General features: G+C 37.8%; 2 protein-coding genes and 1 long non-coding RNA gene across 3 annotated transcripts; all 3 read right to left on the reverse strand.

Annotated features, from left to right (window-relative positions):
• Positions 1-699: 699 nt before the first annotated feature.
• LOC119734100 lies at positions 700-8,759 on the reverse strand. The gene is made up of 4 exons (XR_005272035.1): positions 8,214-8,759; positions 4,876-4,918; positions 4,268-4,388; positions 700-924 (listed from the first exon to the last, which is right to left on the reverse strand). It is a non-coding gene; the product is annotated as an uncharacterized LOC119734100 (long non-coding RNA).
• A 4,488-nt stretch (positions 8,760-13,247) lies between these two features.
• LOC119733845 lies at positions 13,248-16,968 on the reverse strand. The gene is made up of 6 exons (XM_038207213.1): positions 16,462-16,968; positions 15,718-15,880; positions 15,280-15,424; positions 14,807-14,927; positions 14,311-14,437; positions 13,248-13,859 (listed from the first exon to the last, which is right to left on the reverse strand). Exons 1-6 carry the CDS (start codon positions 16,966-16,968, stop codon positions 13,522-13,524), a joined length of 1,401 nt encoding a protein of 466 aa, XP_038063141.1. The 3' UTR covers positions 13,248-13,521.
• On the reverse strand, positions 16,283-18,387 carry LOC119733613 (mediator of RNA polymerase II transcription subunit 15-like). Its single transcript, XM_038207024.1, has 2 exons — positions 18,088-18,387; positions 16,283-17,801 (listed from the first exon to the last, which is right to left on the reverse strand). Exon 2 carries the CDS (start codon positions 17,559-17,561, stop codon positions 16,971-16,973), a length of 591 nt encoding a protein of 196 aa, XP_038062952.1. The 5' UTR covers positions 17,562-17,801; positions 18,088-18,387; the 3' UTR covers positions 16,283-16,970.
• Between the last annotated feature and the right edge of the window lie 619 nt (positions 18,388-19,006).

The following is a 19,006-nucleotide window of genomic DNA, read 5'->3' on the forward strand; positions in this document are numbered from 1 at the left end:
AGATCGACGTTTTTTGTTTAGAACCATCTGGTATCACTGCCTGGCCACCTGAGATCGACGGGTTTTTTTTTAGAACCATCCGGGATCACTGACTGGCCACCTGAGATCGACGTTTTTTGTTTAGAATCATCCGGGATCACTGCCTGGCCACCTGAGATCGACGTTTTTTGTTTAGAACCATCTGGTATCACTGCCTGGCCACCCGAGATCGACGGGTTTTTTTTAGAACCATCCGGGATCACTGACTGGCCACCTGAGATCGACGTTTTTTGTTTAGAACCATCTGGTATCACTGCCTGGCCACCTGAGATCGACGTTTTTTGTTTAGAACCATCTGGGATCACTGCCTGGCCACCTGAGATCGACTTTTTTTTGTTTAGAACCATCTGGGATCACTGCCTGGCCACCTGAGATCGACGTTTTTTTGTTTAGAACCATCTGGGATCACTGACTGGCCACCTGAGATCGACGTTTTTTGTTTAGAACCATCTGGGATCACTGACTGGCCACCTGAGATCGACGTTTTTTGTTTAGAACCATCTGGGATCACTGCCTGGCCACCTGAGATCGAAGTTTTTTGTTTAGAACCATCTGGGATCACTGCCTGGCCACCTGAGATCGACGTTTTTTGTTTAGAACCATCTGGGATCACTGACTGGCCACCTGAGATTGACGTTTTTTGTTTAGAACCATCCGGGATCAATGCCTGGCCACCTGAGATTGGATTTTCTTCTTCAGAACCATCTGGGATCACTGACTGGCCACCTGAGATTGGCTTTTGTTCTTTAGAACCATCCGGGATCACTGAACGGCCACCTGAGTTCCTGACCTTGTCTCCTATTTCCTTGGCCTGAACTTTTTTAGCCCTCTCAATATCTGCGTTGTACTTGAGGAGATACTTGGATGCAGATTTTGAGAGGAAAGCTGGAAAAAGAAAAAAGTTCATTATCATTACAAATTTGGCAACATTGTTTTGTAAACTTTCTCCTTTGTGGAAAAATGTTGGACATTTTCTAGAAATAGAACCTGGAAGCAAAATATCATGCAGCGAGCTTCCAGAACCCTCGCTAGGTAAGTAGTAGAGTTTATCAATTAATCAACTCAAAACAAAAGAAATGCAGGTGTGAAGAATTAAGGCACTTGTTAAGTTGTTACATAAAAATTAACAGGAGTAGTGCTGCAGCCGAACTGCTGAACCGAACAAAAAATTGCCGAACTTGGCCTTCCGAACAGAACCCGAACCCAAATGTCAGTTCAGAAGAGTCACTAGGAATGCTAAGAAAGGGCAAAATTAACGCGCACGGATGATTGAATTTACCGGGTTAAAAGCCTCCGCATTCATCTTCATTATTTGCTATGTTCTAGCCAGGCATACAATAGGATATATCGGGCTGATATGGTTTGAAAAAATGGTACGCACCTCAGCACCTGCAATTCATCAGCACCTATACATTGTACCATGGACATGTACATTATGTATGCACTTCCAAAGCCAAACCGAGCCGAAGTTCGGAGAAAAAAAATCGAACTGCAACCGAACTTTGAGGATCAGTTTTTGCACCACAGGAGAGGCTTGTTTATACATGAGGGCAATTTCAGCAATATGACAGGCAGTGAAATGTCTGTAACAGAGCCAGTTAAGATTTAGAGTTAGATGATCGAAACTCTTAGTTTGTATTTCCTTTGAAAAGCAAATTTTCAGGTCTATTCACTGAGGTTTTTCCATGTACAAGCTCTGTTATAAATGGACATTACATAATGTTGGAATTGCACTCCATCAGTCATTACAATGTACATTAACGAGTTGCAATCCTGAAAGTGTTACATGTAAAAAACAGGCACAGTTGAATTACAGTGAGTGACAAACATGTAGTTAATAAGAAAAGCAAACTATTTTAAAACAGAAGAAAAATTGATGACAAGGAACTTGCACAACTCCAACCCTGGTTATTAAATCAACACTTTGTAAAAAATGAAAGTTTTCTTATCCAAATTACCAAATCCTGGTAAGTGAAAACCAAAAGTAAACAACAAATAAAAACATACTATACGAAGGGTTTTACTTTTTTCCCCATACAAATTATGGGTAATTCTATAAAATCAGGGTCCACTTTTTGTTGGTGTCCCTGTTACATCTGACATCGGATTTTGTAAATTCAGAACATTTCTTCATGCTTTCTAGTTTCACATGTACATGTACCTTCAAGAGTTGTTATGCAGGGGTTTCCCTTGACTTTTCCTTTACTGGCCGGCCGGGCCACTAAACCGGAGTTTTCACTGGGCTGGCCCGCAACCTTTTTCACTAGCCCGCATGTTTTAATAGTAACTTTCAATCAAATCACCATAAGTAGCATTTTTGATAATAAATTATGCAATATGAATACAATCGGCAATTATCTTGATCATGTACATTGTACATAATATTGCATGTAGTTCCTTTTTAAGTGATGTCAATGTTTCTTTAATCGTCCATGCTTTAACATAGAGCAAGGCTTTAATTAACAGGAATCAAATAGGGGGAGAAGTTATAGTCAAAATTTATGCAGTGTGCTTCGTTCTGAACTTAAGGCTTAAGGTGTTCTATTTCCAACATGTTTTGATAAAACACAAACTAAAAAAGCGTTATCTTGAGGAACAAGAAAACAAACTTGCCAAACTCGATTAATAACTACATGTAACATTCTACCTCTTCCTTTGTGTAGAAGTGGATCGGAGCTGTCAAAACGTTTGATTGAACATCTTGTGACGCATTGTTCCCTATTGGAGAAATATTAACCTTTTGACCACATAAAGTAACGTTTTTATCAGAACTCAAATCCCACAACTGATAGCCTGTAATCGGGGGTCATTGAGATCATTTTAGTCCTGTTACTATGTGAGAGCCTACAATGGGGGGGGGGGGGGGGGGGGTTCATTGAGATCATTTTAGTCGTTACTTTATACGTTAGACCCCCAACATACCTTACATGTAGGATAGTCTGAGTAATAATTTACATTATTTTTCTAAGAATTATCGAGCTTAAATATTTTGACAATACTTAAGGTAGGTTTTATTTACTTTTTGTGGCCATTTTGTGTATAGCTTTCGTAGTGCAATGGAAATAGTTCAGGCCAAAACTTTCCATATTATACAAATAATGAATGTTTGTGAGTGCAATGGTAAGAATAATTTCATTCGGTGACAGAAGAAATGATCCATTCCACAAGGCGAATGGAACATTTCATCTGTCACCGAATGAAATTATTCTTTCCACTGCACCAATGTGAAACATTCATTATTTGTTTTATATAACACCTGAAAAAATCCTTGTCATCTGATTGGTTGACTTTTAATAGCCAATCTGTTCAGGTTAAAAACTGTTTAAAAGTTCGACAAGTTCATCATATTAAATTTATGCGAACTGTTCAACAGGTTGAGAACAATCATATTCAATTTATCTCGATTTAAAACAGCGCCACCACCAACCAGCAGCAGTGACACCGTGTATTGGAAGTTCTATTCACCGTGCAATAGAACTTCCATTGCACTGTGCGTTGCGCGCCACGCGTTGGGACGAAAAATTCAATGACATGTGATCAACGATCCACCATTCAGATGACGGGGGTTTATTCAGGTGTTGTATAAAATTGAATACCCCATTCAATCTGCATAAAAAATTGGCCAAAAAAAAAAATTCCGACCGACCATATTTTTGAAAGGCATGTAATCGGAAGCAGAACTATTTTTTCTTTTTTGGCCTTTTCACATCTTTATGCAAATAAGTAGAGTGCTGAAAGGTTAACCAATCACAATGCGGATTTGCATAGGTGCTCCCATTCGTGAAAGAAGGCAGAGTAAGGCCAAAAAAAAAAAGCCTCTGGTTTCAGGTCTGCGCGTGCTTCGCCGTAGCCATGCGGTCAGCAAAATTATTTTTTTTTCCAACGTCTCAAAACCGTCAAACTCACAGGTTTGACTGGAATCCTGCTGCTGCACAATTTTAACATGTTTTAAGATGGGGTTACGATCAAGTATAAGCTTTATGTGGCCTTTCTGGGCTCCCATACGTTTTGCACTAAATGTAGTTGGGCACCATTTGCAGTCATCAGCCGACGTTCGGGAAAAAAAAGGGAAAAAAAAGAAGGAAAAAAGCCACATCACCGCAACATTTTTGGGGCAAGCTCCATACCAGAAACCGAAGACTTTTTTTTCTGGACTAATGGAAACGTAAGAGGAAATGACTATAATTTGAGATGAACAAAAAATTAAAATAAAATAAACTTCACTTACTCCTGCTCCTCCCAAAACCCGCACACAGTTTTGAATGTGTTTCCTTGTTTTATAGTGGGTCTCTTTACGTATGCTGGCCACCACACGGACTGGTAGTACTTCACTAGTACTAGATCCCCTTCTGAAAATAAGAAATTAAATGTATGGTGATGTGATATACATGTACACACATGTGTATGGGAAAGAATCATCATGACTGTCTGCTGCCGAGCTGAAGTGTGCATCCAAAGTCTGCTCTATGAACACATATTTCCGAAAATGTCTTTACATTTCAAGAGCTTTCTGGATTCATCTTAGGTGAAATCACAAGGTCAGGTGACCACTGATGTGTTTAACTGGCAGATAACTGACATACTAGTTTGGAATTCATTCCCATATTAGGGCTACATGTATATGAACAGGTACTGGTAAATATGCACATGTACATGTACAGTGTACATCATACATGTGTATGTATGATTTCGTTACACATTTTCTTTGCGCTTCATGCTACGTTTTATTTTATGAAATGGAGGCCATTCAAAGAGCTTTAGTATGATGTACATGTACAACTTGGCTTTGTAGGTGCTACAGTTTTGGAGATAAAAGAATGTTCAAATAAAGCTTACCTTTGAACAACACCTGAGTAGGCGTTTTCCCCATTGTTCAGTGCTGTGTGGGGGAAATCATAAGAATCAACAGTTCAATAAATGATCCTACCATAATTATCATCTCAACCAAATATCAAATATCAAGTGAATTGCTATTATTTTGCCATCATGCGACATGGATACATGTACATGTATATTGTACATGTGCATATGCTGTATTGAACATTTAAACATTTGAATATTTTAGAAATCTTTCTAAACTTATTAGCAAAATTTTGTTTTGGTTACCAAAGTTGCCAACAAACGTGGGGCTGTTTCATGACACAGCTGTTGGTTTTTGGTGTGTGCGCCTGCACAGACGTGCTAAAATATTTGTCGGCGATATTGAAATGAATCTTGATTGGCGAAGGAAGTGGCACCTTGTGTCACACATTTTAGAGACAAATTACACCAAAGGGACCATCATAAGAACTAACTAATTCTGGAAAAATATGGATGTTCTATGGTAAGTGAACCTACATGCCGAGTTTGAGGCAGAATTACCTCCATAAAAAAATAATATATGTAACTACTAGCTCCCAGGGAAGTACATGAAAGGGAAGTATGGCCCTAAGCAGAGAGTCTACTCCAGTGAGCATCCATGGTTTATCGCTACAGCAGCCGCAACGCACATTTTCTTGGACTGCTATCATTACAGAACTGTCTAGTTCCCTGATGTAATAGTACTTTAATGTCACATCACAATCTTTGGCTGTAGAAACCAGACCACATGGTTCTCTGACTTTATTTCCCATAAAAAAAAAAAAAATACAAAAAATAAACTTCCAGAACCACAGATTTCAAAGGGAAGAAAATTAAATCTGTTTAAAAATAAATAGAACAATTTGATTAAAAACCCAAGATTTATGAAATGTAGGCCTATTAAAAAAAAAAGATAATTGAGCTAATGGCTGCACTAATCGAGCTACCAAAGCATTTTGGTTGAATGGGCACTAGTAAATCTTATTCACATTGTGCTTTTACAATGACGTAAATTCCGTAATGATATTTGGAAATTGCAATACAGCTGTCGTATCGACAGCCACTAGGCCTATTTTTCCAATTTTCCTTAAGTGCACATCATGACCTGAGAACAATGAACCTTTTATAAAATGCGCCCCCAACTCTTTTTTTAAAAAAATCTGACAAAAAGGATGTAGTATAAAAGTATGGCGAAATAAAAAAAAACATGTTTAACGTCATGCTTTTAACAAAACCAAATAAAGGAAGAGGGAAGCCCTTTTTCCCCCCTCCAAAATGGCCGCCCAACCAGATTATTTTTCAAGATGGTCACCAGTTTTTTTTTAATGGCCACCTTTGGACTCAGGAAACAGGTTGCTGTATGCAACAGATAAAGAGGCCACAATGATGTCACTGTTTACAATGTGTCATTTTTTTGGTTAAAAAAAAAGGAGGCATCCACCAAAAAGGAAGCGGGCGGGGGGACGCTTAACACTTTTTTTTATTCGCCTACATGTAAGTATCTAGCCGCATAAATGTGGCCAATTTACTGGACTCTTTAAATAAATCCCAAGCTTGGAACATGTACCCGAACATGTAGAACTTTGTCAAGTTTGGATTTTCACTGCTTTATTTGTAGTTTATTTACACTTTAGAAGCATACTCACCCTCTTGACATGCTCAATAGCGATAGAAATTTACCCCCCCCCCCTACATTTTGTGTAATTTCCAGGTTTGTTTGGACACGTTTGCGTATCTAAATTCCAACATGAAATTACACGAAACGTAGATGTCTGAAAAAGGGGGATACTTTTTCTATCACTATAATTATAAAGAGGGCCGAGGGCGAGTATACTTCTTAATAATACCGTACATGTAAAAATAGGCCTACTACAATAAATAGGCCTAGGCCTTAACCCTAAATGTGCTAATCCACATTTGACAAAGTTTCACATGTTTGGGTAGGCCTACATGTTCCATGTGTGGCCTATATTTACGGAGGTAGTCCAGTACGGTCCTACTAAAGCGCGTCAACAAGCGTCAACAAGTTTTAGTAGTCGTTAAGTGCGCGTCAACAAATTTTGTATAGGCCTCTGAACAATAAAAACAGCTTTATATGGTAGAAAAAGCAATAATGAACATCTTCTGCATATCAATTAAAGTTAAAATTATTTTAAAACTTGTTTTTTTTTAACGCGAAATGTACGACGAATTTGTCGATAAAAGTTGGCCGCCATCTTGTTTATGTGTAGCTAGCCGTACTACGCATGCGTGAAGTGTAAAGAGCCATACTACGCATGCGCGAAGTCTACAGCACCATCCAAACAAGATGGCGGCCTAGTTTTATCGACAATTTCGTCGTACATTTCGCGTTCAAAAAACCAAGTTTTAAAATAATTTTAACTTTAATTGATATGCAGAAGATGTTCATTATTGCTTTTTCTACCATATAAAGCTGTTTTTATTGTTCAAAAGCCTATACATAATTTGTTGACGCGCACTTAACGATTACTAAAACTTGTTGACGCGCTTTAGTAGGACCCGTCCAGTAAATTGGGAAAAATGTTGCAACCTGACGCCACTTGTGTACATGGTCTATGAAGAGTCAACAAAATTATTTCCCAACAAAATTGGAAATGTTTCTCAGTCCCAGATTCATGTCTTTTCATCATTTTTGCAATAACTGACCTTAAGGGAGTTGAGCTTCATTGAGATAATATAGGGGTTAGGAAGGAAAAAGTGGCGTCAAGCATGTCAGGTTGCAACATTCTTACTTTTTTTCCACAAATTTTCCTAACAAAATTGAAATGTTTTTTGGTCCTAGATTCATGTCTTTTCGCAACATTTTTGCAATGATTGACATTTATTAGGATGCTATATTGAAGACAAAAGTGTGGGGTCAGGTTGCAACATTCATGTAATTGTTTATTTGGCCGCCGAGATTTGTTCAACTTCAAGCATTTTCAAGTGCGTTGTGCCCAGTTTCCGGACGACACCGTTTTTAATTTAAATTTCGGACTAAATTTCACAACACATCAACAAATATTATTGAGGTAAAAGTACCAGTATTTTACGGAAAGAGTTTGAAGTTCATAAACAAAGAAGTTTGACAACACTGCATAAAGAAATTCGGGGCAAATTAAACGGCGCGGCAGAACGAAAACCACTGCCAAGTGCCATGTTAATTTTTTTAGGGCCTACCGCGCACCGCCCGGCTGCTGTGTTTGTCCACAACTAACAGTTACACTTCGAGAACAATTTCAAACAGTTTACTGAATACAAAAACCCACAAAAAATTCACACAATACGAGACAGAAAATATTATTCTTTACCCACACAAAACAGGAAAAATTTACCTTTTAATTTGTCGTTCTTCGATTTTGAAAATCCTTTCCACAGCGTATACAAGATCGACGTGCTGCAACTACATACATGTAGTGCACGCGTGGCCGGCTGCGTGCGGGGTTATTGCCTGGTCCACGGCGCAGTGTATAACGTGCGACGGTGCAGCATTGGTAACCGATATCCACCTACGACGCGCGCGAAATAGAGATCACATGATATCACATGTCGCTGGAGATCGGCACCCGCGAGTATCGTTTACTAATGTACATACATAATACCAGTGCCGCGCCCAACATCAATCCACCAATAGATGGCGCTATTTACTTTTAAACAATGTTATTGCACGGTTTGTCTTAGGCATATTATGTCTATAGGTTTTGTGCACATTTATGGACACAACAAATGTGGGGTTAGCCAAAAACTTTCATTATACCCCAGAACGCACTGACAAGCATCCATATTAATTTTAAAAGTGGGGTATACCCCACTTTTGACAAAGTACCCCAGAACTGAATATATGTTCTGGTCATGGACCCCACAAATGGTCACTCGTCAAAACGGACGGACGGAGGCGTATACTAACAAAGCTATGCTTGTGTGACTTTTTGCTTATGTGCCGTGGATTCAAGTATAAATTATCCTTTTGTGTTTCCCAAAAAAGTGTTGATTTCTGTGAGTACTTGTGTGTCGGACTGTCCATATTAGCTTCTGTGACTAGCTCTCCACCTGTATGATTTTAAACATCAAGTAGAAAATATACTTATGTGTCGTTTGACAGTTCAAATGACACTTTAGTACCAGACATTTCAAATGACACATAAGCACATTTTCTACTTAATGTTAAAAGCCACACAAGTCAAATTTCACATGGACAGTAAAGACACATAAGCACGCTTTCTACTTAATGTCTAGCCACACAAGTCAAATCACACATGGACAGTTTAACTGACACATAAGCACGCTTTTTACTTATGTTGAAAGCCACACAAGTCAAATCACACATGGACAGTTTAACTGACACATAAGCACGCTTTCTACTTAATGTCTAGCCACACAAGTCAAATCACACATGGACAGTTCAACCGACACATAAGCACGCTTTTTACTTATGTTGAAAGCCACACAAGTCAAATTACACATGGACAGTTCAACCGACAAATAAGCACGCTTTCTACTTAATGTCTAGCCACACAAGTCAAATTACACATGGACAGTTTAACTGACACATAAGCACGTTATGTTGAAAGCCACACAAGTCAAATCACACATGGACAGTTCAACCGACACATAAGCACATTTTCTCCTTAATGCTGAGCCACACAAGTGAAATTACTCATGTAAATTTTTTGTTGAAAGCCTCATAATTGAAATTACACATGGACAGTGTAAATGACACATCAGCATATTTACTACTTAATGTCGAAAGCAAACTAAAGTCAAATTACACATGAACAGTTCAAATGATACATAAGCATATTCATTACTTAAGAGTTGAAAGTCAAATAACATTATGGACACATTTGAATTATCCATAATGAAATGAGCCATGTGTGACTTCCAACATTATGCGGACAATATTTCCTTTCATTTGAACATGTGTCATTTGAACAATTCATATGTATTTTAATGTGTAACTTTCAACATTGAGTAAGCAAAGTGCATGTTTCGTAATATGACTGCAGTGGAATTGAACTTTAAATGTGTAAAGGTAAGTTTCACCAACATTCATTAACATGTATTTGCAGATGTACCAAATGAAAATCTTCTGCCATCTCACACTTGGAAACAATTTGGTTTGTACGTGTCATTTCTTACAGGGAAAATAACATTTTTACATGTACATGTATCTTTTCAATATGGTTTCTGTTGCAATCTGATATCCTGAGTATTAAGGCCAAAAAAAAAATATTTGGTCTCTGGTCAGACCAAAGTTCCAGAATTGACGCGGCCACGCGGCTTTTTTTTTTTCTTCAAGCTTGGATTGTACAGACAATGTGGGTACTATTTTGTTGCCTTGGTGCTTTCGACCATTTGCCTTGGTGCAATTTCCCATTCCTTGGTGCTCTTTGGTAAAAAAGAACTTGAGGAGGTGCGGAAATAGAGGGCGCTGTTGGAGCTACCGCGGAACATTTTGGAAAAAAAAGATTGACGCGCATGATTAAAATCGACGCGCGCGCTGACCAGAGACCGACTTATTTTTTTTTTGGCCTTAGTCTTGCGTTGTTATGGGATGGTTTGATGAAAAACCAGCATGAAGTGTGATGCAATTATCTGATCTCGGTATTCACTTATATAATACAGAAAAACTCCCAACATCATAACATCAACAGTCAAAATTTGACAGTAAAACTTCACAACTCTGACATCAGAAGAACTCTGTGTCAACCTGTCAAACTTTAACTATATTACTTAAAGGTTTCTGCAGCGTCTCCTGCATCTTTCATTTTGATTTTGGAAATATATCTTTTTAAATCAACATGTTGACCTACTATACATTGTAATCGAGTAGCCCTTCACTGTTTAAAAGGAACATGAAAGCCTGAATGAAAAAAGGATATATCCATCCTAAAATAAATTGAAAGCACACTTCTTAAAAAACGTTTGTGCCGTCTTATGCAACTTTCAGTTTCAAATAAAACTAATGTAATCTGAAAATGTAAAATGTAAGCCTAAATATAATAAACAAATCAACTTTAATTTAAAATCTGGTTTGTACTGTGTCATTTCTTAGAGGGAAAAGAACATATTTACATGTACATGTATCTTTTCAATATGGTTTCTGTTGCAATCTCATATCCTGAGTATTTAGTCTCGCATTGTTATGGGATGGTTTGATGAAAAACCAGCATGAAGTGTGATGCAATTTCCTGATCTCGGCATTCACTTATAATACAGTAAAACTCCGAAGATCATAACATCAACAGTCAAAATTCGACAGTAAAACTTCACAACTCTGACATCAAAAGAACTCTGTGTCAACCTGTAAAACTTTAACTATATTACATAAAGGGTTTTGCAGTGTCTCCTGCAACTTTCATTTTGTTTTTGGAAATAGACCTTTTAAATCAACATGTTGACCTATACATTGTAATCAAGTAGCCTTCACAGTTTAAAAGGAACACGAAAGCCTGAATGAAAAAAGGATATATCCATCCTAAAATAAATTGAAAGCACACTTCTTAAAAGTGCCATCTTATGCAATTTTCATTTTCAAATAAAACTAATGTAATCAGAAAATGTAAAATGAAAGCCTTAATATATTAAACAAATCAACCTTAATTTAAAATTGAAGTATAATACTTTATAGAAAATATAATGCAGTCTTATGTAACTTTTATTCTGAAATAGAATTATTGCAATCTGAAAATTTAAATTGAAAACCTGGGAGTAAAAGAAATAAATATAAACATTCAAAAACTGGAGTACATCATTTTAAAGGGTCGAAGAGTGTCTCATGCAACTTCGCTATTAATTTTGGAAATACATGTATATCGCTTTAAACCAGCATACTAACCTATCCTTAAGTTATTCTTTACATACTGACAGGAAAATGAAAGCCCGAGTAAAAACATATCAACCTGAAATTTAAAAAGTTAAAGTACTTTACTTAAGAAACATTACACTGCCTTAGTGATTTAAAAATGTGAAATGTAAGCCAGAATATAAAAACAAACTATACAGTACATCAACCTTTTGAAATTAAAATTCATTCCTAAAAAAATGTGTGGTGTCTTGTGCAACTTTCATTTTAATTTTGGACATACATGTACATCTTTTTTATTCAGCATGACATGTTGACCTACATTGTATAATTACAGACTGAAATCACAGACTGAAAGGAATGTAAGAGCCTAAATGAAGCAGATATTGAACCTCAATTTAAAAGACGAAAGTACATTACTTAAACAAAGTTTGTGCAGTGTCTTGTATAACTTTCAGGGTTTTTTTGTTTTTCGGGAAATAGACCTTTTTAAACCAGCACACTGACCTACATGTACATGTATCAAGTCACCTTTCACATACATGTACAGAAGGAAAAATGGAACCTACATACAAAATATTAACTTCAATTAAAACAACAGTACATTACTCAAAAACATTATGCAGTCTTATGCAACATTTAATTTGAAATACAACTATAGTAATCTGATTAATAAAGCTAGAACATGATAAATTGAAATCCATTACTTAAAAAGGTTTGTGCTGTCTCATGCAATTTCCATTTGTATTTTGGAAAGAAATCCTGTTAAATCGGCACATTGACCAATAATCAAATAGCCATTCACAGACTGAAAGAAAAATGAAACCTTGAAAAAAAAACCTTAATCTAAAAACATTTTACTTTAAAAGCTTTGCGCAGTATCTCATGCAATTTTCATTTAAAATTTTGAAATACTTCTTTTCATATCAGAATGTTATCCTTATAAAATCGCCTTTCCTACATTACAAGGAATATGTTACAAGAACCACTTTTTATCAACGTTTTAAACTAAAATAGGTTGACGTGGCATCTTAAGCAATTTTCATTTCAATTGTGAAAATAAATGTTTTTATGTCAACATGTTGACCTCAAATTATGTAGCCTTGTACATACAACAAAATCAGTACCTAAATTAACAACACACTCTGCATTAACATTATGAAATTGAAGTATACTATATGTACTTAAAATGTTCGTGCAGTGTCGCATCAAAGGTTTACTTTTTCTTTTTGAAACGTTGTTTTAAATCAGTTTGAGAATATAAGCCAGAATAACATGCAATTTGTAGAAAATTTTAATATTGAAACTTAAAAATATTACCCAAAAAGGTATGTGTATTGCTTCATGCAAAACTCCTCTTAAAATTTGAAATAAAAACTACATGTATTGTCATTTTAACACAAAGCGCATTCTGCAATCAAGCTCCTGGTCAAATTACCCTTGAACCAATCCATCAAGACTATAGATGCACACATAGACTTATCTTACTTTCTGAAGCAAGTTAGATACTTTTCCGACTATCAAGTGCCACTGACGTCTGTGTAGCTCCCCCCCCCCCCCCCCCCATTCTGCCTGCTCAGCTCGATGGCTCTGTCGCACTGCTGTTTGCCTGGCGTTGTTTTGGTCTCAAAGTTCTCATGCAAGTATTTGCGCAACTCCTCGAGCTCTATGAATGTGCGAGACCGTCTTTGAGGTTTGCTAACCGTAACCTTCCTCTCCTTCTTGGGCACTTCTTCAAAATCAGAAGCGCTGGATTCTTCTCCACTCTGAGAGGTTGCATATTCAACTGCTCTTCCTTCTCGGGTTGATGCTTGGCTGCAACTGGCAACAACTCCCTCTTAGGCTCTTCTAAACACAATGCTGGAAAAATCTACATCAATCAAAGTTTTCCCAACAAAATTGGACTGAACATTTAAATCTTGCATGAGCAATAGTTTTCCAATTTCAACACGTTCCAGAAAAGAGCTCATGACTCTATTGTGATTTAAATGCACTGTCTTTGAGTGACCCAGATGTTTGCATACCCAGTCCATTTGGTTGGGGGTTAGGTCCATAACCTGGGCCAATGTTGCCATGTACTTGCGTAAGTTGACGCTTGTGTTTCTTCCAGGTATTTGGAGATCGCACTCTTGGCAAACCTTTTTTAGGGAGTCATAGGCCCTGAGAACGGAATCCCCTGAAACAGATCAACATAAACACAAGGGAAGTAAATAAAACTGCAATAACGTAAAGAAGCCTGAGTATTCTTTTTTCCCCAAACTATTGAAAGTTTTGAACTTATGAGAATTTTTTAAAGATGTATTCGGTAATATCTTTGTTTGAAAAAATGAAGTTAATCACATTTCGTGTCTGTCTTTTGTGACTGTTTTTACCTCATTTTGTGATAAGGAATCCGATCTCCTCATAAGAAACTTGTCACATTGTCCTTCGACTACAAACATGACCTACAAAAATAGCTGTGAAGTTTTGGCACAAACTCCAAGATAAATTTCAGATTTAATTAAAAAGCAAGCACATTTTTGATTTAGAAATCTACATGTTTATCTCTAGCTATGCTACCGCTGTTTAGAAGAAGCATTCAAATCATACTAATTGAAAAACCAAAGAGAATCAAGAATTTTACATACCAGCATTTGGGAAGAGGTACTTATTTGTTTGTCTCACTCCAGCTTTCTTTCTCATTTCACTATTTGCAAGATAGGCAAGCGCTCTCTGGCAGTCCTTCGGGATCACAACTGGCACTCTATGTCCAACCTGTAACAACATCAGTAATCGGTAAAACAGTGGAAATGGAGACTACAAATGCTGTTACTACCAATTAGATTGGAAAATAACCCAACTCTGATACAAAATAAAATCTCCTGAACATTTAAAAAGAAGTCAAGTTTATCAAATGAAGTTAACATTTACACAATCCGTTGTTCTATTGTATTTCAAAAATATTGAATTTCACACTTATACAAGGCTTTAGAAAAGGCCTTCGGTGTTTGATCACAGTTTATTTGATGTCTCTCAAAGACCAGCAGCTACAAATGTACGTGTATCTTCTGTGCGAGTAATACAGTGCACAATGTACACAAACATAATTTGGACGAGAATTAAAAAAATATGACAAATTATTACCCTTCCTCTAGTCTCCAGTAAATCATGATTTTGCAGCAGGTACTGCTCTGTCTCGCTTAATTGTCCAGTCAGGCCACTATCCACATCAGCCACGGATGTTCGCTGAAGATAGCTCTTTAGGCTGAAAGAGGTGTGAGGGTCAAAGGTGAACTATTAACAGCTTAATTTAACCTCAACAGCTTAATTTAACCTCAACGATGAAATCATTGAACCCTTACCATCACGTGTATTTGTTAGGCTAAGCACAGTTACATGCAATAACGAGTTTACTTTCTAAAGGCCAAAATGACTCAAAATTCAAGCGACCTCAAGACATTACGTCAAATAACAAAGTAGTCGTCTTTTTATGAAAACTATTGTAAAAGATGTACAACTGCAACACTGAGAATATATCACTATGGTACCCATTTAGTGAGAGAGGGGCATGGAATAAACATACTCAGTAATCAAGCTATCAAGATTCAATATCTTACTGTATTGCTTCCAGTTCTCCCGAACGCCTTTTATTGAAGGTAAGTAGTCTGGCCTGAGCATACTGCGCTACTTGCTGATAACTCGACCAGGTGACATCCCCTTGATACAGGTCCTCATCTGTCAACTTCTTCTGCAAGTGTTCTTCTGCAAGTGTTTGGAGAGTACCTCAACATCTTCAGGCTTTGGCAATCCTTCAACTTAATTCAACTTCCTCTCATTGAGTAGCTTTCGTGCTAACCCCTACTCTTTCTGACCAGTCATGTTTTATAGACGTCAGAAAATCCTCAGCTTCTTGCTTTGCTTCTTTCCACAGCTCCTGTCCTTATCCAACTCTTTGATTGAGATCACTATCTTTGTGTGGGCCATACGGAAAAGATCATACTTGATCTAAGTTGCATTTGAAGGGCTTTGTAAGTCTTCCTCGTCATCCATTTTACGGACTGCTGTGTCTAAAGCTGCTTCAACTATTTTGTCCACATGGGCAGGTCTCAGGTATTCCCACATTTGCTTCTGTGATGCCATATCATCGTTAGCTTCTTGCACAGTGACGCGTGTGTTGTGAGGCGTAGTACTTTCTTTGGTTTCATTATCAATATTTCTCTTGAGCCAAGATTCACCAAGGGCAACGATCAAAAGGTCATGTTGTGCAGTATTGCTGACCTCGTCTGGTGTCAAAATGCTAAAGACCTCTTTCTTCAGTAATTTGGACGTTGACAAACTGACTTTCTCAGCAAGAATGTCACTTTGAAACAGCAGTTCACGTTTCCTTGGAATGTCACTACTCTCTCTGTCAAACTTGTAACCAGGGCAGGTTTTCTGGTACTTAGGTAATGATCGAAGTAGCATCCAGTCAAGGCACTTTTGGCAAGGCCCATAATTTGTATGGTCAAAGTTGTCTTTGGGTCTACGATAAAGCAGCAGTTCACCTTCCTTCTCGCCAACCACTTTCAGATAGTGCCTATGATCTCCTCTGGCCCTTAGCATGTCATTTGAGGCTGCCAGTGGTTAATGATTTCTTTTACTTCCTTTTCATTTGCATGCTTAGACCTGTGAGAAGGAATGTGCTGCACAATTTTACCACAGTACAGACACGCATGAACACTGTTTTGAACACGATCCTTTTTTTTTCTTTTGCCCAAAGATGTTGTCATTGATGTTTTGACTTTTCTGAGATGAATTGCCGGAACATTTATATCTCGTAGGATTTCGTCTTCTTCTGAGAGATCCGAGGCGTTTTTATCTTCAGTTGTGTTGTATTGGTTTTCTTCAGGAATTGATACTTCACTATCCGAGTCATCATCACTTGTTGCAGAGGAGGGGTCATAATCATCATCAGAATCCCACTCAGAATCATTAACTTCCCCATCAACTGGCAAACGTACACCTTCCTTGGAACCCACAAGAGACTTTCTCCAGTGATTGTGCATTGGAAAAGTAATGCTGCCACTTGATTCGGAGGCAACAGGTGATGAAGGAACAAATTCAATTTCTTCTCTTGATGTCTTGACTGGAGTGTCCTCTGACGTCTCTGACATGTCATCTGGGCTTTCTCTGTCATGCTGTGTGGTTGGATCAACTGCAGTCTTGACTGGAGTGTCCTCTGACGTCTCTGAGATGTCATCTGGGCTTTCTCTGTCATGCTGTGTGGTTGGATCAACTGCAGTCTTGACTGGAGTATCCTCTGACATCTCTAAAATGTTGTGTGGGCTTTCTCCGTCAGGCTGGGAGGACGATTCAACTGCAGTCTTGACTGGAGAGTCCTCTGACGTCTCTGACATGTTGTCTGGGCCTTCTCTGTCATGATGTGGGGCTGGATCAACTGTGGTCTTGACTGGAGTGTCCTCTGATATCTCTGAGATGTCACCTGGGCTTTCTCTGTCGTGCTGTGAGTGTGAGGATGATTCAACTGCAGTATTGACTGGAGTGTCCTCTGACTTCTCTGAGATGTCATCTGGGCTTTCTTTGTCACGCTGTGAGGAGGATTCAACTGCAGTCTTGACTGGAGTGTCCTCTGACGTCTCTGAGATGTTGTCTGGGCTTTCTCTGACCGGCTGTGAGGGCGATTCAACTGCAGTATTGACTGGAGTGTCCTCTGACGTCTCTGAGATGTCATCTGGGCCTTCTCTGTCATGCTGTGTGGTTGAATCAACTGTGGTCTTGACTGGAGTGTCCTCTGATATCTCTGAGATGTCACCTGGGCTTTCTCTGTCGTGCTGTGAGTGTGAGGATGATTCAACTGCAGTATTGACTGGAGTGTCCTCTGACTTCTCTGAGATGTCATCTGGGCTTTTTCTGTCACGCTGTGAGGAGGATCAACTGCAGTCTTGACTGGAGTGTCCTCTGACGTCTCTGAAATGTCATCTGGGCCTTCTCTGTTATGCTGTGCGGTTGGATCAACTGCGGTCTTGACTTGAGTATTCCCTGTCGTGTCTGAGGTGTCCACTGGGCTTTCTCTGTTTTGCTGGGACAATAGTTCCACTGTAGTCTGTAGTCAGAGTGTCCTCTGGTGCCTCTACAAGATCTGTCCAGGAACAATTAAATTGTGTGAAAATGTAAATTTTGTCAAAACGATAGGTGCTCCAATACTGTTACATGCTGCAATCCCTGCAACAAACCCTTCCTTGCACGTTTGGTCTACATATCCATACTAACAATTCAAGTGTGTACATTTCTAAGTGTGTACATTTTGAGTATAAACACACATTATAATTGAAAGTTGTGTGCCTAAATTGACAAATCTTTTGCAACTAAGAAACTACTGGTTAATTCTTGTGAAAATCAAATTAATTGAGACCAAAAAAACTTACTCTTTTTGAGAACCCAGGCAATATCTCCAAGGAAGCACTGCAGTGTTTCATCCTGGCGTTATCTTTTCAGAATTCCTGGGGGGAAAAAACTGACATTTTATTGCAACTCAAACTCATGTTTACCGAAACTGTCAAGATCAGTCAAAACATGCTTTTTCTCAGAACAGAAGCCTACAAAAACTTGTTATTTATTGAAATCCATCATTATAAACATGGTATGTTGTGTGTTTCTCAACTTAAGTACATGTTCTGTAATCATATTTTCATCCAAATGAAAATGAGGGTCCGAATCTGAGAATATTGGACTGAAAATATATTTTTCAATTTTGGAAGAAAACAATGAATACTTTCATGACTGTTCATAGATTTGGGAAGCAGGCTACTACATTCTTTCCCAGTTATACATTTTTAGATAATTTATAATAAATTGGAAAATATTAGAAAGATTAAAATAAAGATAAGATAAATTAGGGTTAAAAACACCTAGCCAAAGTCTAGACCATACAAACCGGCACTTTTAGTAAAGAGGAAAAAAAAATAAAAAATGGGTTAAATCGACTGACCACAGTCTAGACCAAAGAAAGTCTTACTCTTAACGTAAGAATATAAACCACCCACTCAAACATACAAACAAAATGGAAAAAAATAACACTTTTTCATATTACAATAATAGAATGGGCAAGTTTCGTGTTTAGACAATTTAGGCCTTAGATATTTTTGTTTCACATGTTAATCAAGTAAAATATGTGCTCTTAAAAACTTTTTTCACGACATACATGTAAACCTAAAGAAATGTGTTACATATGGTCTATTGAGTCAAATTTAAGATGTTTAATCTATTATTCAATTTTGTGTGTCTGTTTATCCACGAAAAAAAATGATATGCGAACTATAAAACAACCATATAAAAAAAAATCAC

Source organism: Patiria miniata, unplaced genomic scaffold, assembly GCF_015706575.1.
Source record: "Patiria miniata isolate m_02_andy unplaced genomic scaffold, ASM1570657v1 HiC_scaffold_26, whole genome shotgun sequence".
Classification (NCBI taxonomy): Eukaryota; Metazoa; Echinodermata; class Asteroidea; order Valvatida; family Asterinidae; genus Patiria; species Patiria miniata.

Bases quoted from the DNA above. Each gene is read 5' to 3' on its own strand.
- LOC119733845 (XM_038207213.1), bottom strand. From the start codon at position 16,968: ATGTCAGAGGATACTCCAGTCAAGACTGCAGTTGATCCAACCACACAG. The intron at 15,425-15,717 runs GTAAAATGGATG...AAACACTTGCAG, and splicing joins AGCTTTAGACACAGCAGTCC to AAGAACACTTGCAGAAGAAG. The intron at 13,860-14,310 runs GTATGTAAAATT...GATCTGTTTCAG, and splicing joins GTACCTCTTCCCAAATGCTG to GGGATTCCGTTCTCAGGGCC.
- LOC119733613 (XM_038207024.1), bottom strand. From the start codon at position 17,561: ATGACATCTCAGAGAAGTCAGAGGACACTCCAGTCAATACTGCAGTTG.